The sequence below is a fragment of the Poecile atricapillus genome, chromosome 13 (genome assembly GCF_030490865.1).
Source record: "Poecile atricapillus isolate bPoeAtr1 chromosome 13, bPoeAtr1.hap1, whole genome shotgun sequence".
NCBI lineage: Eukaryota > Metazoa > Chordata > Aves > Passeriformes > Paridae > Poecile > Poecile atricapillus.
The window spans coordinates 4208069-4235461 of NC_081261.1; the positions used below are offsets into that span (position 1 = coordinate 4208069).

A 27393-nucleotide genomic window follows, 5' to 3' on the forward strand; every position below is an offset into this window, starting at 1 on the left:
ATTTCCAATTGGTCTCTGCCCATCATGCTGTGATTTTTTTGTTAATGTAGGATTAAAAATTATTTTTTTTTCAATACAGATAATAAAACCAAACAGAAATTAATTAAGGAAAAAAATGCTTCCAAAGATAGAGTTTGAGGTCTTGCATATGTACTACAAAGCATGTGATTGCTGAAATTGTGTTAGTAATGGGGGGAAATGAAAGCTCCTTTTATTTTATTTTTCTCACATCTTCTATCATTAAAATCCAGTTCTAACAGCAGAATACTTCTCTTTTTCATGTGTGTTGAAAAGCAGCTACACCATGTATCAAAGCCATCAGTCCAAGTGAAGGATGGACTACAGGAGGTGCCACTGTCATCATCATAGGAGACAATTTCTTTGATGGGTTACAGGTCATATTCGGCACCATGCTGGTTTGGAGTGAGGTAGGTGTTGTCTGAACGCTAATGTCTAATAGCTTTGTCTCCTTGTAGCCAGCCTGTCCTTTCTCTGGGCCACATGCTAAATCAGCAACAAATGCCGACACACGAATCCTTGCCTCGCTCAGTTTTATGAAAATAATTAGTCAAGTTTACCTGTGGCAGGAATCCACTATAGCCAGGGGTATTTGCATCTCCTCTCGCTGGCCCAGAATTTAGCTCAGTATTCCAGGGAGAGGGGAGGATAAATGCCTGAGTGAATAATTCTGCATTTAGCACTACAATAGCTAAGGGCCCACAGGAAACAAACGTTTAGGTGATCCCACTTTCCAGGGAAACTGGCTGCTGCTAGCTGCAGCTCAATGAGCTGGAAATTGCAGAAATTCAGCACCTCTGAATATCCCTAAAGTCTGCATACTTGGTGTGTCATTTTCATAGCAGCAACCAAATGCACTGTGTTGTATCCACAGTGGACTCCTCATACCTACCAGGGGCCCCTGTAGTTTCACAGGAACCCTTTCCTTGTTTCTTATCCATTTTTTTTTTTTTGCTGTTGTTATTCCTCCCAGCTCCTTAAATCCTGTCTTTTCCCAGCACATAATTAATCGTGGAGCCTGACATTCCCCAAAAGCCTGTGGAAAGTTAAAAGCCAGGCAGCATCACCCCATGGCCATGGCCAGAGTTCCCCCACTGGCACAGGGAGACAGCTCCGAGGAAAGATTTGTATTTTGAACTTAGCACTTTCCAAAAGCATTTTTGGGGTTTAATAAGAAATTGTCATTTTCATTATTTAAATACTGAAAAAAAACCACCCAGCCTCCCTGAAATATCTGTGTGCAACTCTTCCCAATGGCGAGAGGATCTTCTGGTGCTTTACCTTACATCCTGTAAATCTTAAATCAACACAATAGCTTAATTTATATCCAGCACATTCCCCCTACTGATTCCATTGCACATATGGCAGCAGTTTTTCCATGTGAAGAGTATTCTCTAATGTCCTTCACTGTTCTCTCTCTCTCATCCTTCCACTTGAGGACAAGTGTGGATGAAAGGGCATTCCAGAAAAGGAGAGATAGTAAATGAGCCCTATTCTGAAGCCCTTATGTGATCATGAAAGTGCCCCCTGGGCCCAGTGTAAGCATTTTGTGTGTTAGTATTGAAGCCATTATGGCTGCAGATATTTAACAGGGAAAGGTGAAGGGGCTGGGAGGAAAGTGCTCCGATTTTGGTGCTGCAGAATTGGATCTTTCATTATAAATCTTGATTCTATTTATTAGTGGAAGCCATTAATTGCCAATTTCTAATCTCAGGAGACTGAGTGCTGGTCAAAACATTGTTGCTGATGGTTGCAAGGCCTTGTCATGGAATTAATAATGTTAGAGGGGGTCCAGACTGAAGCCAGTCTGTTGTCTGGGTATGCTGCAATGGGCTGCAAGCTGGTGTTGAGGAAAACTCTTTCACTGCCTCTCCCTTTCAGAATTGCTTCTAATTTCATAACCTATGAGAGCAGTCAAAAATCATATAGGAGAAAAGAACATTCTTTCTAAAAAAAGCAGACAAACATGGTAAACAAGTGCAGAAATGCATGAGCTTTCTGAGTGATCCCTAAATAATAGTGATCTATAAATAATTCAAATTACACAAACAAGCCACCTATGAAGTACAAAATAAGTTCTTTCATTTGCCTTCCCATTTCTAAAAATGTCTAAGGCATTTTCAGTACCCAAGAAGAATATTTTTGCTTTACTTTATTAGAGTATAAAATTGAACTGTCAATCCTCTGAATCTGAGTCCATTACAAAACTGGAGCAGGCTCATCCCGAGTTGCCAGTAAGGCCCAGTATGAGCAAACTTGGCCAGGTTATTTTGTCATTGAATTCTGGATAAATTTTAAAGTTCATCCTGTTGTTTCATGGATCCAAAGAAAACATAATTTTAACTGGGCTTCAGAAAATGCCAAGCAAAACCAGATAGGCAGAGGCTAAAGAAAAAGAATGAGTCTTGCAGGGCATTTGCATGTGGATTTTTCCAGCTTCAGTTTCATCTATAATTGCAGGTGGTTTGGGGATGAAGTCTAATATTGAAATTAAGCATCATTTTGTTACAGACTTTGCATGGGACCTTGGGCAAATCGTATAATCTACTTAAAGTTCAATTCCCTTTCTCTAAAACAGTAATAAGATTAGTCACCTTCTTTGGAGAGGTGCTGCGAAGATAATTATCGTAAAGGTCCTATATTACTCAGACTTCATTATAGCAAAATCCATGTAAATACCTGAGCTGCATGGATATTTAAAATATAAATCCTACCCTAATTCAGAAGTAAAGTTAAAAGACAAAAAAAAAAAATAACCCAACTTCCTTTTAAGAGTGAATTTGTTGCTGTCAAGCAGCATGTTATAAATAATTTGAAATGTAAATAATATATTTTTAATTTATTTTACATGTATTCAAGTTTTGTAATTGAAATATTTATATGCTTGAAATGGAGTTGACTGTGTTAAAAAAGGAGGTTTAAAATTGTTTCTGAAGCACATATTTATTATTTAAACATATATTTTAGCTGTAAACACTCTAACATAATTGCAACCTTTCTCAGCCAGGGAGAACTAAATAAAAACTTAATTTGTCACATTAATTTTGAGCAGAAATGCAGATACCCTAAGCCAGTAAGTTCAATTAATCCTTACCTCCCATATTACTTTATAAAAAAGACTTTAAAAGCCCTTGGTATTTTTAGAGTACAGCAGAATGGGCTGTCTAATGCCTTTTTTTTTTTTTTTTCCAAGGGACTTTCGTAACCGCCAAACAAACAGCGCTGGTCTATGGTGTGCACATGCTGGATGTGCTCAGAGCCTCAGCTGTGACAGCTCTGCTGTGTTTGTGCAGTGCACACACACTCACACAGGGCTGGAGCTGCTGGGGTTTCACCCAGCCTCTGGGTCCCTGCCTGCTCACAAATATTCCAAATTGGCGCTGCTGATAAGAACCTCGCTTGTTTCTCTCTCCTGTTGGGGTGCTGGGACTCTGAGAGTCGAGTTGCAGGGCAAATACATGATTGTGAAGACAAAATTAGTTTCTTATAAATATTCCACGATATTTGCTTAAAATGAGCTATTTCTTCAAACATTTTTCTGCCAAGAACATTCCTGCAGCTGTACAGAGTCAGCTGGAAACAACTTCTTTTTTTTTTTATATTAAGAAAAGATGAAGCACTGAAACATCCTTTTTTTTATTTTTTTACCTTTGTACAGCACAAAAACAGAGAAAACAGAGGATGATTTTTTGGTCTGGTGGTTTTTTTTGTGTAATTTTTTTTTTTTTTTTACTGCTGCTGAATCAAATTCTGTAACACAGTTTGTTATTTTGCTTTTTATGTTTGTTATTGATTTTGGAAGTCTCTGGTTTGGCGTGCTTATTTTGGAGGTCTGACTCATTTTTTAAAAATGAGTAGGCACCCTCTTTTTGCAAACCAAGGCTTATTAAGCAGCATCTGGATGCCCAGAATTGAAGCATGCAAAGTCATTGGTAGTTTTTTAAAATATAGTTACCTTAAGGGTTCTGTTCTCACTGAAAGCTGTCATTACCTTCAGTTGGTGGGATTTTTCTTCATTCCTGTTCTAATGGTCCTCTTCACACAGAGGCAAAGTCAAATTTATGACTGATTGTCACCATTTCCCTAACCACAAACCAGAGCTCGAGCATGCAAAAATAAACTAGTGACTCAGATTAATGACATCTCCTTATAAAATGTCACTTTTAAAAAAAGAAAGTAACCTGGCACTCTGAAGAGTGTGAAATGATGCTGTATCACACAAGAATGCCTAGAATATATTAACAAACCACAGAAAGAGGCTTGTTGTACACAGCCCAAATGTGTTTTGGATTTTGAAGGCCAGGCACCTCCCACCATTCAGAAGATCTCTAACTCAGGTTTTAGTGCATCCCACTGCATGTCCCAGCTGACATGTAAGAATTTATACCAAACTGCAAATGCAGTTGCTGAGTATTGGGCCAATTCACTTGAAAATCCCTTGGGAGAAAGGTCCAGTTCCTAATTTTATGTCCAGCTCCGTTTCTCAATTTGCTAAATGCTGGAATGGAGGAGGAAGATGGATCTGGGATTTTGGCTGCTGGGTTCATGTCCAAATCACAGGTTAATCCCTTACTCAAGATTTACATTTAAAAAATACATTCAGAAAGGAGCATAACTCATATTTAGGGATTCTTGGCTGTTGACATATCATTGCTATGATTGTTTTGGTGTCTGTTCATCCACCAAGAGTTCCCAGCTGATGCACAACTGGTCCTGCTGGCTCACACAGGGAACTCACCTACCTCAGTGTCTTGTGTTTGTCACTGGGCAAGGACAGATGCCTAAAAACAACAGGGTGAACATGTGATGCCTCCCCAAAACTTTACCAGTCTCCAGCTGTTTGGGGCTCAGTGGCATCCAGAAGTGGTGTCTTTACTTTTAACACCCCTGAATGGTAACAGTTCACCTCTTCCAGATGTTTGCATGTAAATATGAGACAGATTATGCCTTGCAGAAGGAGCAGGCTGTGTCAGCTGGAAAGGAGAAAAGCTGGAGTAGGTTCCCAACATCAGGCTGACAGTGTAGGCAGGAAAGCATCCCATAATCCCAGAGTTACAGGAGGCAGGGGCAGATCTGCTTTTGCTATGGGTGGGCTTGGACAGCCCAGAGATGCACAGCACCAATCGGGACACTTGGATTACAAACCAGAGTCAGGACAATGTGGAGAGCTGCTCCCAGTCCATAGCAGATCCTGGCAGAGCTGTGGAATTAGAATTTGAGACCCAAGGTGGGAGGTTTTGATGTGCAAGGGAACATTTTTTGTCCCTTCAAGCCGATCTCCTGCTATGACAGCAATCTAAGGAACTCCTGGTGTGTAACCAAGCTGGCCAGTTCCCTCTGTGTGCAGGAGACCTGAAGGCTGACCCAGAACAAAAGTGGCTCAGCACTGAATCCCTGCCAGTGGTCAATTACAGATGTGATGGAGAAAAAGCAAAAGGAAAAGGCACATGTTTTCTCCTGGTATACCTCCCAAGCTTTAGTTGTAGGGAAGAGAGGAATAAAATACATCCTGAGTGTCCTAAACCATAGGACTTCAGACATAATGTTCACCCTTTGGGAATGTGTGGGCGACATTATTGTATATTTGTGGTTTTAAACACAGTTAAACTTATTTACTTCAGAGCACAAAGGAAAACCAAACTGTTTGTGGAGAACAAACCAGGAAACTTGCTTAACTCTCCCCAGCTCTCTGTAACAATGGACCATAAATAGGTCAGACATTTCTTGGGAACCAGGGAAGATGAGTATTGGAAAATGCCACAAATTATGTTTAAAGAACATTAAAGTGGTGACAGACCAGTAAATGCTGGGAAATTCAAAGATACAACCAGAAGCTGCCTGTATAGCTCAAGCCAGAATGGGGGTGAGGGATGCAAGGCTCATGCTGATGCAGTAAGATGAGCGTGTTAACCTTTGCTACTAAAATCCTTGGCTGATTTTACAAATATTTTCTCCCAAAAATGTCATAAATTTTTTCTCATCTTGCCAGTTCACCCAGTTAACCAGAACCACTCGAGGATGGGATTGATCTCAGTTATGTTTGGCTGCTTACAGTTGAGCAAATGGTCTAAACTTGTCATGTTGGGAAGGGTCAAAGCTTCTGGGGAGTGGCTCATCCCAGTGAGAGGTGTCTGAAGCACTAGAAATCAATCACTGCTTGGCACTGCCTTCTGCCCCTGCTGGCGTTTTAGGGTGAGGAGAGAATTGTCCTGGACTTGTAGGCTTTGGTCAGCTCAACTGTTAGACAGCTTAGTTTAAGTGAAAACATTCCTTGGAAGTTTGGGTTGTTTTTTTTTTTTTATTTTTCACCCCTCCCACCCAGTTGATAGAGCGAGCAATTTAGAAAAAAAGGCAGGTTTCTTTTTAAAGTAAGTTTCTAAACCACATGATTCTAAAGCAGAGCCTGAAAACATACTTTTGGAGCTCCCAAACAAGAAGACATCAACCCCTACATGATAATTTCTAAAATGACATGTGGCTTCTGACTTCTGTGGATCTGAGTAACTTTTGGAGCATTTGATGCTGGTAGTTTTGGTTTTAACGTTCAACTTGATTTAATATTATTTTTCTTATTTTAAATATGGAGAGCTCCCCACTGTGTGTGCCATTTCCCTCTGCAGCACAGATGGCTCTCAGACAGATATTGCTCTCCTTCTGTGCTCTTTTTTAGTCCCTAAACAAAGAACCGGATAAAAGTCTGGGGTTTTTGGTAGGGCCTTACTGCAATGCTGAAACATTTGGTTCCTAGTAAAAATAAGAACAAAATCAGCTTTTTATTAAAAAAAAAACAAAACTATTGAAATTTATTCCTTAATCCAGGACATGATTCAACCAAGAGCACAGAGCAATTGACTGCATGGGGTGCTCACACTTTGCTCACTGTCAAACCAGGTTATGGTCTTGGTTTTATTTGCCACAGGCAGAGAAGGATTATCCATGTGCCAGAGCTTTCTCTTGGTTGTTGGACACAATCATGTCACCTTTTCTCTTTTTACTGTTCTTTCTGAGGGAGCCCAATGAGTGAGGACATTTTGGTGACAGGGAGGACAATGCTGTAGTTTCTGAGAGCAGCAGAGATTTGAGTTAATCTGCTGTGAATTAGTGAACTCTTAGATGGCTCTGCTAATAATTTCAGGGACCACATTTTAAATCCAGTCCAGAATCCTTAAAAAAGCAAAAATGGCCAAGAGCCTGGAAAGTGCAGCACTGACCTGCCCCAACCTTTGTGCCAAGAGGATCAGAATCCCCTGCCCAAATAAAAAGAAAGTCAACTTTATATACTTACTTCTGTGTAAATCCACACCTGAAGAAGCCTTCTCAGACATGTGTCAGTCATTGCAGTGAAGGCAGACTGGAAGTGATGGTTAGGTGGTTTTCTTTGGTACATCGTTTTTGAGTGCTCTCATAATTTTGAATGGAAGATCCAACATCCTTTAGAAGCCAAGATTTGCATTTCTACAGGCATCAGTTGCACCTCCACAAAATTAACAGAAAATTAAAACAGCAGCAAAGCTGTTTTAAACAAAGCAGGGTGCTTTTCCAGTGCACAGATGTCAGCTGGGATATTTAAAACCTTGGGCTTGTGCTGTGCCATGTTCACACGTGTAATGATGTGTCATTAATGAATCATTTATGGACATTGTCATGACCCCCAAATTCACCTGAGCAAACGTGGGTGTCCTGCTGCTGTAGGCTGGAGCTATTGCATCAAACCAAGGCAGAAACAAGTTCCTGCCATGTATGAAAACAGGAATAATGTTGTTACAAGAATACTTGTAAATACTGTGGTCACTGGCTTTTGTGTGGGTTACATCAAGATTTTACTCAAACATTGACAGGTTAATTACATGTTTCAAAGCTTGTTTACTGTGATCTGAAAATGTTATTAAAGTAGTGTTCAGCATCTAACAGTGTTTCTCTTTCTTCTCCCTTCCCAATGTTTTCTCTAGCTGATTACTCCACATGCCATCCGTGTACAGACGCCTCCCCGACATATCCCAGGGGTTGTAGAAGTCACATTGTCCTACAAGTCTAAGCAGTTTTGCAAGGGAACGCCTGGAAGATTCATTTACACAGGTATGGATGCTTTAATGTAAGGGGGAGAAATAGGGCAGGCAATAAATCACACTTGCTAGGGCTTCTGCTTTCATCATTAAAAGTTGTGCTGCATCTTATTATTTTGGCTGAGGACGTCACTGAAGATGCCAGTTTGAGGATTGAGTTAGAATTGGGTGACTGTAGGGATGAATCTAAAAACACACCAGTGTGGGATTTCTGTTTGCTTGTTTGTCCTCACAATGGGACATCTCTTTACCCAGGAGGGGAGAGGAAGGAGGGAAGCAGATACTCCAGCACTTAAACAAACAGAGGAAGAGTGCAAGCACAAGGAGCCAGACATACAAACCTGCCTTGAGATGGATCCAGCTAAACATCTCCATCTCATGTTGCCCAGCAAGTGTTGCAGGGGTTCAAAGCCTGTTTGCCAGCCCATCTCACCATAACTCACTTGTCTCTGGCTTCCAGGTTGCTCCAGTAGCTCTCAGCCCAGCCAGTGCTGCAGACACAGGGACCTGCAGTGTGCTTTGGGGTGGCCTCCTGCACTGGAAACCACTAGGTTGAGTGATTTGGCCTCAAGAATTACTAACAAAAAGAACCACTCTGGGACACTGCAGGTGCTGTCAGTGTCAAACCACTCTCAGTAGTTATAAGAATGGCCTGGGAAATAAGTAGCAGCTGAACTTTTTTCAAAGGATGTATCACTGATTCCTCTGAAGGTGTGTGCTTTAACAGCTTTGCCCTGGTTTTGATGTGCTTTTGATGCACTTGTTGTTCACATCTACAGACAGGATTATGCTGGAACTGTTTGCCTGAACCATGGTTCAGCCCAACCCAATGCCATTAATTTCCTCATCCTTGTTTGCCCCTGGAACTTTAGGGTGTACCATAAATGCCTGTGACTGAGGCATTCTGAGTTCCACTGGGCTCATACATGGCTCCAACCCTCAGTGTACACACAGGGACTCGAGGCAGAGGAGACAATTCTGTGCTCCAGCTGGACAGGAAGCTCATTTGAATTTCGTTAACACTAAGAAAGTAGAAAAAAGTTGCCTTATAAAGCTTTCTTGCCTTTTTCAAATACCCTCTCCCCCAAATGGGATTATGCACTGGGTTTCTTTAAACTGGCTCTTAAAATGCTCACGTCTTGCCCTGCTGGCTGAGCAGCAGGCACTTGTGGAGGCTGTGTGTGTTTATTTGTGAGCATTATGATTTCAGCAATGTGTGGGAAATCAATCTACTGGACAGTAACACACCATATCAAAAATTATTTAATGTTTTGAATGTGTTGGAACAAAAGGAAAAGCAAAGTTTGAGTTGGTGGCTGTGCAAATTGCTGGTGTGACCCACCACAGGAGGGTGTTGCCCAGAGCTTTGGGCTGTTTGAGGTGAATCCTTTCCCTCCTCTGTTTCTTGCAGGAAGTTGTGCTGTCCTGCCTGTTGTCACCCCGCTAGGGTGGTGTCCCCTGGGGCTGGTGAAATGGCAGGTGTGGATATGGAAGGGAAAAAAAACCAGGGGGAACCTGCTCCCCTTAACTTTGCAAAGAAATTTTTGATGACTCCTTTAAATGTAAAAATGGCTTGAACCCATTTTGGGGTTGCTTTTCAGATCATTATTAATTAGTTTTTCCAGTAAAAAGGAGGGCAGCAGTTTAGCTTGTCTGCCCAGAAGCAGATGGCTGAATGTGGAGATGAAGTGTCCCAGTAGGGAGAGTGTTTCCATGTATGCATTTTCTGGTTGGTGTTTAAAACACACTATTTTTCATCCAGTAAATGGAAGTTATGAAATACTAAACAAGAATGATAAAATCAAAGGTGATCCAGCCCATGGACAGTTCTCTCATGCAGTCACTTACAGAGTTACAACAGATACAGAAGAGGTGTCGTGACTGAAATCCTACCTCACATAATTTGCATTTTCCTTTTAGACCCAGCCTGAACTTAAATGTAGCTTTTTTAAAAAGGACTAAATGAAACTAAAATAAAAACAATTAATGCATCCTGACCTTCAGAAGTGCCTTCCAGCCCTTTAAACAAAATGCAGGTTCAGTACATGCCTGCCGATTAGTTTTAGTTAATTGAAAATTATAGGATTGACCCAAGAGGAAAATTTTGTTTGCACTCCAATCACTTTTACAAATTAAGGAAAATTACCACAATTTTGTTTAGCTAAGGTTTCACACTGAGTTCACGAAATTAGCTCAGCCATCCCAACAAAGTCAGCACTTTGTTAGTGAGCACTAGAAAAAAACTAATAGTCTATGGTGTGTACAAACGAAGCATAGAAAAAGCTATGATGCTTTAGAGAACTAGGCCAAGTGGTTTTAATTAGGATTATTGGTTCATTGTAAGTTTTGAAGAACAATCAAACTAGCAGATTAGCTGTTTCTTTTAAAGCTAGAATTTCTTGCCATTCATTTTTCCCATGAGAACTTGTTTTAACTCCCACATAGCACTATTTTTTTATATATATATTTTTTTTATTTTATTTTTTTTAACAAGGCCTGCAGGAAATGGACCAATTGGAAGTTGGGATACAGTAACATTCCCCAGCATCACTCCAGCCGATGGGAGTTTTTCACAATGTTCTTCAGTGAACTCAGTGTTCTGGAACATATTACAAAACCACAGAGGCCAAATGTTTTCTCAGAGGAGTTTGGCCTCTGTTTTTGGCCGAAAACATTTCAGCATCACTTGCTGCTTATTTACCCTGCTATTAAGAACAAGAAAAGGGGAGAGCAGAAAAAGCAGGGGGGGAAAAGCGAAAGAGAGTGTGTGAGAGAGAGAGAGAACAAGACCTGGGGTTTGTGGGCGGTGCAGGAGTTGATCAAGTGTAGTTTCCTTTCTGGTGAGAATGTCCCTGCTCGTTAATGGTCCCATTTTGTGGTCAGGTCTCATTTAGAAGAAATTATTTTTAATCAGTGTTCAACAAAATATCCCCTCAAGCCACCTGGCTGTAAACTGTTTTTTTCTTACTGTTAAGTAGTTAAATTCTCAGAAGAAAATACCCAGTGACCCATTAATTTTAGCCTTTTTTTCCTTTTTTACTGCAAATAACTTAGTAACATGATCTCTAAGTAGTGCATGTGCCATCTAGGAATCAAGATCACATACATACAGAGAAATCCTGGCTTTTGTGAGTATTACTGAAAGAAATAAACCAGTGTCAACCCTGTGCTTACAAGAAAACACAAGGTTTTTTTTTTATTTTCCATCTGCAGAGAAAGCCATTAGCATGCACTTAGAGAGCAATTATTTCTTAGATTTTAAGCTTTGACATTCCTGAGAGAACATTATTAGAAATACAGAAGTCTGAACACACCTTGGATGTGTGTTCATTTTGGAATAATAATAAAAATCCATATTGCACATAGAAATACCCAGACATGCTGTGGCACTGTGCATCTCTAAATCTCTTCTGGCATTGGAGAGCACTGAATGAATTCAGCTTTGTGTCACAACTTGGGAGTCAAGTGTGTGTCACTAGCATTATTTTAGGACTGGAGAAACTGAAATAAAGGATGAGATTAGAGGTACAAATCTGTTTGGCAATGTGATCAGGGCATATATGGTTGACTTAAATAAGAAATGAGAATTGGCACAAATTTGTGATAGCCAGAGAGGCCTTTGAGATTTTGTTTTTGTTTGTTTTAATTTTTAAAAAATGAATGCTCCATGGACGGCATGAATTTCACAGGTGACTTTTGCAGTGGCACTGAACTGCAAGATTTGAGTGGGGCTGCACGACTGTGAGATGAGAATTTATCTCACTGCATATTGGAAAGGACATATGGAGGGTCCATAAAAATGCATTATGCTGTGTCTTCTACCACCTGCTCAGTTTAAGATTTTGTGCTTTTGTTCCCAAAACAGAGCAAAGGACTTCAGGGGGGCCAGAAGTAAAGATCTGTGTCACTGAGGTTGTGTGCAACATGGGTTAATTCAGATTCTTGGCTGAGCAGTACCTCAGATACTGCTCCTCCTTTTGGAAACAGGCTTGGAGGCAGGTTGGAATTTTGGAGCATTTTAATTTGCATTAGGCTTGCAGGGAGGCTCTGTGCTGAGCCCTTTGGGGGCTGACAGGGCACCAAGAGGAACAGGCAGGTCCGCCATGGCCATTTGGGGTTTGCTATGAGCTGTGGGGTGGGATGTGGCTCTAGAGGTGCTGCCAGTGGGAATGGCTGGGTGGAGGATGAGCACAGACACACAGGGCTTGTTGTGCACTGGGAATAACCCAGCAGCTGAGCTCTGCTCCTGCAGGACAACTGGGACAAGGCTGAGTAGGACAGAGGGGACACTGCCAGGACTGAGCAGTGTTTGTGTCACACTGTTCGGCCACTGCGTGTGGAGAGATGTGGAAATCCTGGTGCTGTGAAGGTCAGGATATTCACAGAATTTCTGGGAAACTGCGTCTGTCTCTGAAATGTCACAGGGCTTCTCAGGGAACCTTTCACTCCCCTATTTGCTACAAAGAAGAAATGGTCTCGTGGAAAAATCTTCTGTTCTGAAAACATTTGAGTCTGTGTACAGAGGAAGGGACTTGCAGATCACAGATGATTTGGGTAACATTTCCAAAAGTCTCTGTTTTAGATGACTTTCATTTTCAGATTTTTAATTTTAGATGGTTTTATTTACAGAAGCAAAGGAGTAATTGTCTTCTGAGAATCGTTCTCTTTTCATGTTTTTGAAGTCAAATACCTTCAAGAATAGGAAACCAAAAACTACCTGTTACCATCTAAAACTTCAGACTGTGGTCCTCCAGGACCAGCAGAGGTTGGAGTATTGTACAGAGATCTGGTCAGAACTGGAACCACTTAAAAACTGATCTTGATCTTTTCTCATTTCAAGAAAGCACCAATAATTATGCAAAGTTCAAAAGGTACATAATCAATGGAACAATCAGTTTTCAGAATGGAGAGTTCTGGAGTTTGTAGTCTAAAGAAAGAACATTAAATAATTAAAAAAAAATGGATAAAAGGAAGGAAAAAGAAGTGGTGATAAGAGACAGACAGACTGGCTGTCAAGAGGTTCCTGTAGCCCCACTGGAGCCTTTCTTGCTCCCTGCAGACTGGAGTTTGACCCTTCCACCAGCTAACCTTGGCAATAGCTGTGTGGCTGTTAGTTCCTGAGAAATGTTCAAACCTAGGGGCAGTTATTCTCAAAATCAGTAGTCCACAACCTCATTAGTTTTACAATGTCTCATTCATGTGTGTTTATTATTAAATCATGAGCACTTAAATAACTGATTAGTATAAATCAGGAGAGAAGGCCACCATCAACAGAACAATAAAAATAAAAGAAAAAATCCAGCATGTCTGATGCTGTCTCAGGTTTTAGCCTGATGTGTTTATAAAATTCTTCACCCTCAAAGATATGAGGATCATTAAGCTGAAATGAAATATAGAGCACATCACTTCTCCAGAAGAGTGACCAGCTATGAGATCTGGTAGCTAGCAAATGAATGCCATTTGTTTTAACAGCAGTTTTTATCTGCCTTTCACTAGTAAATATTAATAGTGGTGTCAGAATAAAAAGTATCAGATGTCTTGAAGTTAAATAGTCAGAAAGTGCTGCAGAAGAACAGAAAAAATTTCCTTCAATGCAAAGAAATATATAAAGTTTAAAATATGAGCTGTCTGTTCTTAATAGCTGGAGAGCCCTGTGCTGCAGGTTACCCCGTGCCTTGGATGCTCCATAGAAAATCTGTTCCTGATCTCTATGGAGATGGTAAATCCTTTCTCTAGAGCACAATCAAGTAAGGATGAATGAAAGCAAACCTTTGTAAATGTAAACTTTTACTGGGAAATTTAATTAATGCCTCTGGAAAGAAGCAAAACAAACAAAAATTCTAACAACTATTTAAAAAATATCTTAATTCAGATTTCAGTGGGTTCCCCCTTTATCTCACTGTGCCAAGTGTTCCTTCCTGAGTGGACCTTGCCATGGGGACTCCAGAGGTGTTTGCCACAGTCCCTGAAGGACTTGTGGCACCACTGCTGGCCCCAGGACACTGCAGAAAAAACAAGGGTGGGATTGGTGCAGTCTGTGCTCCAACCCCAGCACCAGTGATGTGATCTGGGTGTTACCTGCCCTTGAGGAGAAAAGCTGCTCTCAGGAAATCTCTGTTTGAGTTTAAGCTTGAACCTGGCCCTTTGTGTGTTCCAGTCCATTAACTGAGTCAGTCACCTGCCCTGCCTGGAAACTTTGAGGGGGAAAAAACAAAAAAAAAGGCTGCAATTGCTTTGGAACAAGGTTTTCTAGATGAAATAATTTCAGTGTTTATTATTTTGGTGGTGGTTTGGGGTGTTGATGTTTGTTACCAAAATATTTGTTTTGAATCTTGTAAGGACATGCTCAGTGGAGTGAAGAATGGGCAGTTATCAGGGTGGAATATTAGCAATATTGGGGTGGTTGGTTTGCTTTACAGGAAGTCAGGAAAGGAAGCTGGGAGGAATCCTAATTGGGAGGGGATGGTGGAGGTAAGCTGGAAAATCCCTATTCTATGCTAATAGGAACAGAACCCTCATACCTTTGGTATCCCTTAAACACTGGTAGCACCACAAGACACTGCAAAAAACAATCACTGAAAGTGTGCAGGGTACCTGTAGGACAGCTTCAAAATGAAAGCAATTACAGCAACAGTCAGAATAAAGCTGGCTGTGAAGGAAACATATTATTTTGCATATTTTATGTATACACTTTCCAAGAAATATGACCTTTATTTTCTAGTTAGGGGGAAGTGCAATCAGACTCAATGCAGCAAAGGGTAGCTGGATCATTAAAAAGAATATTTTCTCTGATATTAGAAGTCTAAATGGGCACTAGTCCTTATTCACAACCTTGGCTGTTTCTGTCTGCCCTGAGTTAATAAGTGATAAGGCCAAAAGAGAAATAAATCACTGAAGTCCCTGTCCAAAGAAAACATATTGACTACAGCCAAGCAAATAACAGCCCATAACCAATGGTCCCATTCATCATTCATGTAATAGGGATATAAAGTATTTTTCTACCTATGAAACCATGGAGTAGGAAAAAGCCTGATAAGCCCCCAATCTAAACTATGTGATTTGATTATTAAAGGACATGAACTGTTTGTCACATACCTTTAATCTTTAAGATGTGTTGCCATTTCTAAACTATAAATTTGTGGTAAAGGATTAGAAAGCTATTAACAATAAAGGTATAAAATAGACTTTATAAAGATTCCTGCAATTGTCATGCAACCCTGTAGACCCTTGGAACCTTAACCCATTGAATATGATATAACATTGTTATCTGACCTTCAGAGCCAATAAACCATTTTTTTTCTTTTCAAATTCCAGGCTACATGATAAATTAACCCTCTGAATTCACAAAATAAGCCTTGTAAATTCTTTTCTTTATCCACACCCCAATACCTTTAAATTTTCATACCATTGCTTTAAAATTCTTATTCCAGAAAGACTGAAATTGTTAATCTTTTTTTATTTTCCTTTTAGCTCATGTCACTTGATGAGATATTATTCCCTATTTTTTTTTAAAAAAAGGCCAATAAAACAGGGAGCTGAGATGAATTTCTAAAAAGTCTGCATTGTACTTTGTTACTACAGGGGGCTTCACTGCCTTTAATGTGTGGGTATCCAGGTTAGACAAACACCACAGAAATGGGCAGTTTAGAATGGCAGCAGAGCCTGAACCAATCACTTTAATGCATTTTGATGCTCTGCCCTAAAAAGAGGGACAAGGCACTATCTCTTTGCTGGTCCAGAGAGCAGAATCCTCGAGTACTTGCTGCCACCGATGTGTTTAATAGACTGGGAATTCTGGCTTCCTCATGGGAATGCAGGTACTTAACTCATCCTTCCTGCTCTTCTCGTGGGCTGCAGCATGTTTGGGTTTCTGCTGGAGTGATGGGCAGGATTTGCTGTGGTTGAAGAGGGGCCAAGCTGTGGCCAGGCTCTCAGAGGTGCCCACGGCTCTCTGGCTCTGGAGAGGGCGTCAGGACCTGAATTTAGTTCACAGCTGCCTGAGGCATGTTCTCACACAGCACTGCCTGCCAAATACTCTCCTTAAAATGTGCTTAATCCTTTGAGGTGCTCGTTAGTGAGGGCTCATTTTGCTGAGGCATTTTGTTTCACAAGTGCCCAGCTCTGGGATGTGCAGCATCGTTCCCTGGAGACAGGACTTGGGCAGCCTCATTCCTTCTGCTTGTACCAGCATCCCTACACAGCCAGTGGTGCTTATCTAGACTGGTTAGAGCTTCTGACAGCAGAGACTACAGAGATGTGCCTCAATATAGCCCATGTCTACAGATTCAGGCTTTTTTTGTTAATATATAGATAAAAGGAAAATCTTGTACTTGTAGCCTTTCATCTCAGTGGATGCAAGAGCAATTTATTGCATGGAGTATGAAGTTCTTTGTACTTTTCTGCTATCTTGCAAGAACTCACACAGACTCTTCTGCTTAGCTATGAAGATATCAAGTGCATAAGTGATGTGGTCTGCCCTGGTGACTGGATAGAGATGCTGGGAACAGTTTAATCGCAGTATGACAAAGCTCAATCCTGGCAGCTTCTCAGGCTGCCCCAGAACTCTGCAGAGCTGCCTCCTGGCACAGGTTACAGTGTCCAGCCTTACTTTATTTAAAGTTATTTTGAGCACTTTTGTATGAAACTTTGCAGTGCAGACAGGCCCTGTGGGCTGCAGAGCTGCTGCGCTGGTGCCACCACAGGAGCCAGCTCGGAAAGGAGTTTTAACCACGGTGTTTTAAATGATGTGAGACATGGGGCAGTGGGCCACATTTATTTCATGATAATGGCTGGCTGATGTCTTAGAGAAAGCAGAATTTCCTTGAAGATTCAATCTGCAGAAAAGTTTCAGCAATCCCAAGGAGCTTCCCCAGGACCTCCTGGCAGGTCACTGTCATCACCCGGCTGCTGCTGTTGCTAAGGGGCAGCATTGTGGTGCTAAAGCTGCTACATTTTGGGTTTTAATTTGAAAAAACAAACAACTCAAGCTTGATTGTTTAAGGTCAGTATATAACTGTATAACCTTCACTGAAAGGAGTTTTGCCATTGGATCTTGGCTTTGCTCTGTTGTGGGCAGTTAATTAAGAAGTATAAAACCATTGTGCCTTAATCCTGCCAAGCCCAGTGTATGCAGATGTTTTATTCCACAAGGTAGGACAGAAGTTATTTATTATATTAGAACACCAACATATTAGCATGATGTAAATTAGGCTGTGCTTTTGCAGCTATTCTGAAGGAACTTCCTCCATTCCACACCAAACTTAGTCTGCCAAGGACCAGGGAGTTCATGGCAGTTTGCACCTTGGGGAGATGAGTGTGAGCCATCCAGGCAGTATCACAATAAAGAGCCTGGATTTGGGCAGTTGAAGAGCTTAGTTTGCCCTAAGGTGTTTGCATGGCCATTCCTACTGTTATTTCATCTCTCAATGTCTTCTCTCCCTCCCTTCCCTCCCAAACATGATTTTTCTTCTTTTTCCTGTTGCCATAAATTGTGGTTAACCTCTATGCTTGAAGAGCTGTGGACTTCAACTGCTGCTGGATAGCACCAGGTGCCAGCATGGGTGGTTAAAAAGAGGAAAACCCACACCCAGCAGACAGAGAGTTAATAAAAACCATCCAAATCACACACAAGCAACAAACCTAAAACAACCCAACCAAAAAAACAGAGAGAAGCCCCACACAAGCAACTAAATATGGCATTTTTTAGGGCCCCATGGGACAGACAATGCACATGGCATTTAAGATATTGTAACAGCCACCTAGTAAAAGTACATGTTTGTTAAAACAGAAATTGGTGTCGAACTCCCCATTTTAAATCTGTGAAAATTACGGAGCAAAACTGGGATACCTACGAACAATTGTGAAATTCAATGTCCCTTTTTAGCACTGCAGCAGCTTATGAGTGGGTTTTGTCCCTTTTCAGCATGATGAGGCCTTCTTATACCTTATTAAAATGTAGTGAACCCTTTGGAGCTCTGGGTCTGATACCTCCTGGACTGTCAGATGTGATTTAGGATGTGGGGGAACCATCAGGAAACTTCTCTCTGTCCTCTGCCTGCACATGGGCTCTGAGCAGCTTCTCAAATAAGCACTGGTTTGGCTGAAACTGGATGAGAAGCATTTCACCCTCAGTGCCAGCTGCTGTGTAGAAAAGTAACTATTACCCCAAATATTGCAATGCCTGATAGTTTCTGAAATACATCTACTTATTGTCCCCTTTTTCTTTTTGTCCTGCTTGTTTTCTCCTCTCTTATACCCAATTCCCAGCTTTCAGTGGGATAGTTTCTGTAGAAGGCTACAACTCATCAAATAAAAGTACGTAGTTTGTGTGCTCAGGCAGTTCCAGCAGCAAGCTTATATTTGTAAAAATGAAAGGCAAGACTTTGCTGCCAGAAGTAACCATGAATTCACATTGAAAGGTCACTTCTGCTAGGGAAATATTTTTTCCAAATGTAGATCTCTGACTATTTTCTCCACTCCAAAAAGAATTCTCCCCTGAAGTTCACATGCATGTTCTGCACAGCTACTAGAAATAGTCATTACATTGCTGTTCCAAAAAAACAGGTCTTCCAAATATTGAAAAACAATATTTTTTTTCTACAGTTTGTTTTTATTTTGAGGTATTTTTGTTCCCTTAAATCTTGCATTGAACTGTGCATGTCAGTTATTGAAAAGGATGAGGCTGAGCCAAGCCTCACCTCCTTGTCTGAGCCTGGATTTTCTTGGGGTGTTTCTGTCAGCTCAGGGGTTGTTATTGATAGGGGAGCTCCCTGGGCAGTGCACAGGGACAGCAACAAGAACCTGCACCAGGTATCTTTTGTTCTAGGATGAGGAATTTAGTTCAGATTTCCCAAAGACAAGGCCAAGCCTGCACGTCCTTTCTTCACCAAAACTGCTCCTCCTCACATCGCTCGCAAGTTCTGTTAAAAACGAACCCTCTTTAAATTGGGGCCTAAGGGAAAGGATGGAAATGACCCCCTCCCCTCTCCAATTTCCCCCATTAGATTTTTTTTTTTTCCACAGATGTTCATGCTGATTAGAGCTGGGAAATAAGAGTATTTCTGTGGACCATGAATATTCATTTGTGTTTTGGCAATAAATTTCCTTTAGTTTCCCTGTAGTGTTTTGCTCCCTGTGAATGTTTGAACAAGTGAGCTTGCTGAAGCAATCCCTTCTGAGAAAAACTCAGAGTGTGCTATGGAAAGTGAATTTTCCGTGGTGTATATGGCTTTTCCTGGACAAAGGGATGTAAAACTCACTGCTGGTTGTTAAGAAATACGGCTGAAAAGCAGCAAAGACACAGGTGAGGTGATGCCATATGCTAAAAATGGAGAATTTAAACAAAAAACTTGTAACAATCCACTCTGTAGTTATTGATCTATAAGGATAAGGTTAGTCAGAAAAACTATTTGACAAATACTTTAATTAAACAGAATAACTGGAGAAAAATATCTCTTTGGAGAGCTACTGACTGGGAATAATTTGTTGTGAATTATTTGCCCCACTGTAGTACTGATGTCCACATCCAAAGAAACTGCTGGATTTGCTCCTTGAGGGGTCTGTGATGCCTAATTAGAGCAAATGGATATGACCAGAAATCTATACAATTTATAGCAGAAAATCCAAGGGATTTTTAAAAATTTTTCCTTTTGAAAATTTTAAAGTGTTGTAAAGCATTGAATGGAGATTACTGTACCTCCTACTGCTTGATCTTGTAATCCTGCAGTCAATGTGAGGACAGAAATTGCAGCTGAAGTGTAGGGAAGAGCCAGGATCCTGCACTGCAGTCCATGAGCAGCCAGACCAGGCAGACTGCGTGCAAGAATTTGGCAGAATTCCTCCAGCTTCGGTGGGAATCTGCGTTTTCCTTTCAAATTGTACCATTTTGGTCCTCGGGATCACCCCAAATCCTCCTTATTTTCTGTACAGCAACTTAATACTTACCCAGCGTGTTCTGTGGAGTAATGTACACAATTTTACAATAACTATGTAATTAACTCACTTTGCTACTCCCCTCTCCAGGGAAACTCATGCTTCTATTAATGCTATTAGGAAGGTCCTATGCACAGAACAAAGAAAGTGGTGCAGCAGATGAGTTAACATGATTTGATTTGCAGATGCTTTAAACACTTAGCAGGAGACAGCTACGGAAGCTAATTAAATCACTCTAAGGTGCACAGGATTATCTGCTTTGTAAGAAACAATTTCAGTGAATTATGGTCGCCCTTTAGCTGAGGGGAAGTAAAAAGCATATTTGTTTGGAATTAAATTTCCCACGCAAAGTGCCCATCAGGCCTCTCCTTCCCAGTATTTCTAAAATAGCCTTCTTTTGGAGCCAGTATTTTCTAGGAACCTGGATTTTCATTTTGTAAGCCTGGTGCTGCTTCCAACTTTCTTACGTAAAAATTTTCCTACTTAGGTATTGATTAGGATCTGCCTTTAAGCAGTGTCTGGAGTAAAAAATCGTGTTGGTACATTCACTTCCTCTCAGATACTGCATCTTATTTAGTGTACCGGAATTCCCAGTTTAAAGTAATCACAAAATTTATGGAGAAACGGATAAAAAAGGTTGTAAAATATCGATTTGGGGAAAATAATAACACAACTCATCTATAATAAGAAGAAAAATGAAGCAATAATTCAGGTGTATTGAGCGGGTTGCTGCTGGAGGTATTGATCCGGTGCTTTAGTGTGCAACATCGCACCTAACACTGCAATGAAAGAACAGCACTGCATTCCCCTGCTCATTATTTCCCAGACACTATTGCCTTGTTACACAGGTCCCACAGAGCCTGGAGTGCCAGCAGGGAAAGAGAGGAACCCCCCAAATAACCACAAACCTGTAATATCTTAATGACAGCAGCCCCCTGTAACAACATGCAGGCATTGTGCTCCCGTGCTCCTCTTGAGGCAGCCCTGGAGTTTGGCTTTGCTTGTTTTGCTCTTTGCTGTGTCTTGTACTGCCCATGGTCTGTAAATGGTGCCTTTCTGCTGCCTCTTGATAGCACATAATCAGCAATGGTGTCACTGAGAAAACACTCTTCCCTTAAATATTGACTTTCAGGATCCTCGTATAAAAATTCCCGAGCCCATTGCAGTGTTTTCTTACTGTGGCAATAAGCAAAAGTTGAAAAAAGGAGAGCAGAGGTCAGTGGAATTTTAAAATAAGCACCCCGACATTTCCACAGCATTAAACTCCATCATGCAACATTGCATTTCTGTTTATCTGCTGACATCTGCAAAGGTACCACACTTGATTGTTCGGCATAAATAATTCAGCAGCGAGAATTTTATAATGAGCACAGATAAGATTTACCTATGTGAAAAGAAAGAAACAATTAAGGAAAAATTGTGTGAGATAAAAAACCCCCAGTGAAGTCCTGCAAGAGGACAAGATTTTAGCACTTGTGATGGCAAAAGTGCATCCTGCTCTGTGAGAAAGCTGCTCTGTATGTGCTGCAAACTTACTGCATCCCATGATCATTATCTAGAAACAGGAGCCAGACCAGGCCATCAAGTTCTGAGCAGATCAGGCCTCCTGCAAATTTTCAGCCAACATTGATCTGCAGGATTTGCTCTGGATCCTCAGCATTGTTGGGCTTGCAAGGTTTGTCCTTTTTTCCCCCTTTAATCCATACAGCGAGGGGGGCAGAGTGAAGGAGTCACTTCTGCTCAAGGAATTGGGGGAAGGGAGAAAAAAAATGAAAGGAAGAAAATAATCTATGGCTGATGCAGAGGCCAAAGGAAATTGCTTTCTGTGAACTGCGGGCCCTGCAGTGAGAGTTGAGCCATTGCTGGCTGTGGTGGCTCTCCCAGAGCTCTGTCTCCATCCCTGGGTGCTGTCCCTGGCCCGAGGGATGAGCTGTGGTCGCAGCCCTGGCAGCTTTCAGATCCCTGCACTCGTGTGCTCACAGGTCTGCCCTGCCTCGGGAAGCAGAAAACGTGCAGTTGTTTTTGTAACCTAAATAACATTTCTAGTTTCGAAGCCCTGGGGGGAAATATCCTTGTCAGGCTGGCAGGCTGAGCTGGCACGATGATAAATGAGTGAGGTGTGTGTTCTGACTCTGTGGGGACAGCAGGGCTGAGGAAAACCCTCTTCTCTTGCACCCTTTGCATCTGCAGTCAGGAAGGGACAATTCCAATCTGAGCACACCCTGTAGCCTCTGGAAGGAGGTAGAACCCAGCATTTCCATTCACTGGAAGAATTATTTACTTGTGAGCTGAGGTGTTGGGGCTGTAGCATCTTTTTAAGGCAATGCCCATGGGGGTTTTTTTGGTGATTCCAGTCATAGGACAGACAGAAAATGCATGTTAGATCTAACTCAGGAAACAGCCATGGCATGGGGTGTCAGCAGAGCAGATCAGCTGTTTCATCACCACACGTGTGTGTTTTCAGAAAACAGTTTGAGGTTTGCAGTTATTGGCTGATGAAAGTTTTCTTACAGAAAAAAAAAAGAATTCCTAGGGATTTGTGTAGTAAAGTCTAAAGCTGCATGAAATTCATCACAGATATTTTCTCAAATTTCTGCAGTAAGTCCCTAATAACTCTTGTCCCTTTAGATTTCACAAATTTGATAATTTGAATTTTTATGGAAGATGGGTTTTTTCCCCTGAAGTGCTGCTTACAGTGCCAGATTTTTTTTTTTTCTTAGGGAAATTGATTTTTTCACATACATTTTGATAATGAAAATTTCTTTTGCACTAAAATTCATTAAAAACATGTCTCTTTTGTTTATTTCCTACTTTTTTTTCTATAAGTTCTGAGTATTTTTAAACATTTTAAAGAAAAGTGATAAAGGCTTTATATTTACATATATTACTACATAGTCTTCACAGTATTTTTTGTTTAAAAAGATGTAAATCAACTGATATGCTTTAAGATTCAAGAGCATCCTTACATAGAAGCAGCCAGAAGTCAAGGCAACTCTTTAGGTTACTTAAGTGCTCGATTAAATTAGGAATCTAATTGCCAACCACTGCACATTTTCATGGGATTATTCTAAGATTCACCATACCTACAGTCCTTACAGTAAGTTTTGACTGCCTGACAACAAGTATTTAGTGGATTTTCTTGTATTTTACTCTCCACCACCCCATTTCAGAGCTGTGCTGCCCAATAGTTTTGGTTTGACTTTGGTCACCTCCCTGCTCATGCTGAGTTAAGGCTCCTCAGTGCTGGCAGCACAGGCAGGATCCCCTCTTAACATTTGCTTGATGCTGCCCTTACCTACTCCAGGGCATCTCCCACCTCAAAAACCTCTTTTGGATGTGCTGGAGGAAATCTGGGTCAGATTTAGTATGACTTAAGATCCCAATATGTGTTTTGTAGGTGTGGGTACTGTGGGTGAAGCCACACGCTGATTTGAGCCCCATGTGCCTCTTGAGCAAAATCAATATCATCTCTGTCTCCTCTTGGTTTTCATTCCTGCTCTTGTTTTGCTAGTTCCACAGAAGTATTTATCCAGGCCTTTTAAATCTGGCCTGAGCAGGGCTGCCTTGCACGGGGCTGGGGCAGTTCTGGTACAGGATTTTTATAGTACAGGATTTTTTCTGGTACAGGATTTTTATGGTACAGGATTTTTTCTGGTACAGGATTTTTATGGTACAGGATTTTTTCTGGTACAGGATTTTTATGGTACAGGATTTTTTCTGGTACAGGATTTTATGTACACAGCATTTGCTCATTAGAGGCTTTCCTGTAACACGTGTAGGCAGCCCGAGTTCTTCTAAGCTCTAGTCTGGTAAAACAGAGGGGAGAAAGGCTAGAGCAGGTATTATCATGTTAAATTGCCCAGAGCTTACTTATATAAATAATTACTCCTTGATTTTCTTAGTACATTGTACAGCTGCTTTTTTTTTTTTTTCCACAGTCATCTTTTTTGCATTTTGTACTTTGTTATTCTGATGATGCTGAAAGACAAAGACACAAACTCCTCTCCCTAATTCACTCCAAAGAACGTACCATCTCTTTCTATGTTCTTGTTAAAACCCAATTGTGTGCAATTTGTAGGAAATTGAAACCACATTTTTCACTTAACTTTCCAAAATTAAAATTTATGAGGAAAAAGAAGCAATAAAGCAGTTACAATCTGGTCATCTATTATTATCTCTGTGGTTGGAGTAGTTCCACATTTGAAGAAAATGACACCAAAAGTTTATCAAGCTTGTATGTATCAGTAATTTCACTTCTCTTATTATTTCAAACCACAAGAACTGCTGAAGTTAGTATTATGCACTTGGAAATTCTCTTGGTGAAAAAGGACTTGGGTGATCTATAAAAACAAAGCTTTTCTTCTGAGAAACAGAGCAATATTCATTTCCTTACTCATTCATTTTAGAATATTGATGTTAAAATAAATTTAACAAATTATGCTCCTTAAGCTGATTTAACAGAACACGTTGTGGAAAAGCTGAATTTTCCTCTAGATCTAATTCTATGTATGTGTTTCCCATTATTCTTCTGCTTTTGCTTTTGCATTTCCCCTCTACTCTGAGAACAATGGGAATGACAGTCCAACGCCAGGAATCTCGACTGCTCCAGCTCTAGAATGTTAGTGCCACTTGCTTCAGTTTTCTCATTTTGCCTTTTTTGTCTCTGAATTAAAATCAAGCCAAATGATGGATGCCCATTACAATCAATTGTTTCAGACAAGCCACCAAAAGTACTGTAGGATTCATTTACATTTAATCAAATTACACTTTATTTGCAATTCAGGGAAATGAGAACTCTGCAGTAAATCAAATATTTCCTCTCCAAGGGCCCCATTCAGCAGAAAATATCCACAATCTTCCAAGCTGGTGCCTCAATGTATGTAGCAAATCTTCCAGTGGGAGGAGAGCTTGTGCCAACAAACCATCTATTGTGGTCTCTTTGCAACATTTTTAGGGTTGTGGACACCTCAATATTTTCCAGTACAAATGCAGACCTTTGAACAAGGAATTGTGCAGTGGCTTTAAACCAGCTGACAACAGACTTGCACCTCTGTCAGCTCCCTTTCATGGGCCACCAAGAAACAGTTGCAGGACTGCTGGGGTCTAGGAGTTTTGTACACCACAGGCTGGAAAATACTGCTTTGCCTCTGTGCAACCTGTTATGAAATGGGAAATTAATGACAGCCACTGAATGCCATTTTTGGGGGTGATCTTACATGTCTCCAAAAGCTTTCAGGATGACTGGGAATAAATTAGGAATACAAATACATTCAAAAGAAAAAAAACCAGAAAACTTCAAATAGAATAAATTCTACTTGAAGGCAATAGTAGAGGGACGAGCAGATACTAATTTTTACTCATTAGTGCCTTTTGAAGTTGAAAAGCTTTAAGTGCTTGGAATGGGAGGTTATCATTGACTGGCAGCTCCTTTCCTCTGCAGTTTATTACTGAAAAACTGTGCCCAACTCTTCTACCCTTGCCCAGCACAGAGAAAGACATTCTGAATTTTGTCCCTTGTACTTATTTACAGATTAAGTTCACTAAAACTTGACTGATTGAAGGATCTTGATGTTTCCTGATGCCTCAGACAGTTCAAACTGCAGGCCCAGTGGCAGAAAACCCTCTTTTGAGTCTCAGGCTTCCTTTGTAATTCTGACCCTGTTACTTAAAGTCAGAATTTTAATTGCGTTTAGAGTCCTGAAAGTTCATTTAGGTGCCTGCTGGGATTTTTAAATAGGCATAGGTACCTAAATTTTATGGCTTTGTGGCTGTTTGTTCCCCAGCTCTGAAACTGAGAAATAATTCAGGGCTGCTATAAATTACAGGGAATGTATGAAGCCAAATAATGTGGAAAGAGCTCTTGTGCTGAGGCAAAAAAAAAAACACTGCAGAGGTTCACAACGAAGAGGATGACTTCATTCTTGCTGGTGGAAATACATCTTTTTTGCTGGGGAAATATCCTGAAACTTAAGGTCTCTTCAGCCATAATCTGATTAAAATACAGAGCTGAAAAAAATTCTGACCAAATAATGTAATGTGTCCTTTAATCCAGAGAGATTTGAAGGCCTAAGAAATAATAAATAATGATTTGCATGCTTAGTAGTTGAATGTCATAAAAGTCAACCCTGAGTACTTTTTCAAGAGTACTTGAAACTAAATTTTGCCATCTGACACACCAGAGTTCAGTGGGTCAGTTTAGCTGATGGTGACTGCTGCCTATAGAATAATATGGGATTTCACAGTGTAAGAAGCTTTAAAACAGAGTTGCATTAATCCCACCTCCCCCTTTCCAATTATTTAATTTCAGAATATTTGAAAGTTCAGAAAAAGGTATTTTTTTTTTCTAGTTTTGTTCTAGGTGCCCAGGAGATGGTGTCTTTAGTTTCCTTTTATTTTTGTCTCAGTATTTCATGTTTTACTTTATCCTTGTGATAAACTACTGAATTAGTAGTTTTTGAAGGGGACTTTGTTATGTTGTTGATGTGGGGGGAATTGCAGAAGGAAAGGGAACAAAAGGAAATGACAAGGCAGAGCAGGCAAATCCCATGGGAATTTTTTGCTTTTCTCTTGCTCATTCACTTTTGTTTTGTGCAACAAGCGAAGTTTGGAAGAAAAAGGTGACATTGCATTTCCCTTTGGTGTTTAGAGAAAGCATCAACCAGTTTGCATGTCCTAGACTTAAATATCATTGCTGTGTCTCCCCCAGCTTCAGCCTGGGTGAGTGAGGATCCATCTGCTCCAGCAGAATGCACAGAACCTTGCCAGTGTCCATTTGTTACTCAATCAGCTAAAATTCAGGTTTATTTTCAATAACTGCTTTTACCACTGAGTGTGTATCACGCTCAGACGGGGAAGAGACCACACAGAACGTGGGAATCAAAGTCAACACACTGATAAAAGCTCACTGGTGGGAATCTCCTCTCTTGAGAGACCTCTAAGGTGTGGCCAAACCCCCCTGGCTGTGCCCAGGCTCTGCAGGGATGGGCTGTGCAGCATCACCACAGGGCCTTCAGTGCAAAACCAAAGGCATCTTCTCTGAAGCACAAGGTATTGGACATTTTTTCAGTCCCATCCCTTTCCCTGTGTCCTGTTTGGTGAGGGAAGGTGTTCTGACAGAGAGGATGGGCTTGGTGTTCACAGGGGCCGTGTGGGAGGAGGGAAAAGCTTCCCTGGAGTTGGGATGCACTGCCCAGGAGAGCAGGGAGCAGAGACACCCTGGGGCAGTTGTGATGGAGCTGGTTTGGAGCAGGAGCATCAGAGCATCCTCTGTGCACACTAATTAACTCTGGCAGCCAGGAGCTTAATCCTTCACACACCCAGGGCCTCCGTGAGTTTGTCTGTTTAAGCTCACTCTTGCATAGAGCTGATGGACCCAGAAGTG

At 41.0% G+C, this 27393-nt stretch overlaps 1 protein-coding gene across 8 annotated transcripts in view; it reads left to right on the forward strand.

The window, feature by feature from the left end:
* EBF1 (EBF transcription factor 1) overlaps nucleotides 1-27393 on the forward strand; it is a 267162-nt gene that overhangs the window by 197595 nt on the left and 42174 nt on the right. For 4 of the 8 annotated variants that reach the window (XM_058848781.1, XM_058848783.1, XM_058848786.1 and 1 more), the window contains exons 9-10: nucleotides 295-428; nucleotides 7968-8094. In XM_058848781.1, the coding sequence (XP_058704764.1) occupies nucleotides 295-428; nucleotides 7968-8094 (261 nt within the window). The remainder of the gene's footprint in view (nucleotides 1-294; nucleotides 429-7967; nucleotides 8095-27393) is intronic. The other 4 variants (XM_058848782.1, XM_058848784.1, XM_058848787.1 and 1 more) reach the window with 1 other exon arrangement.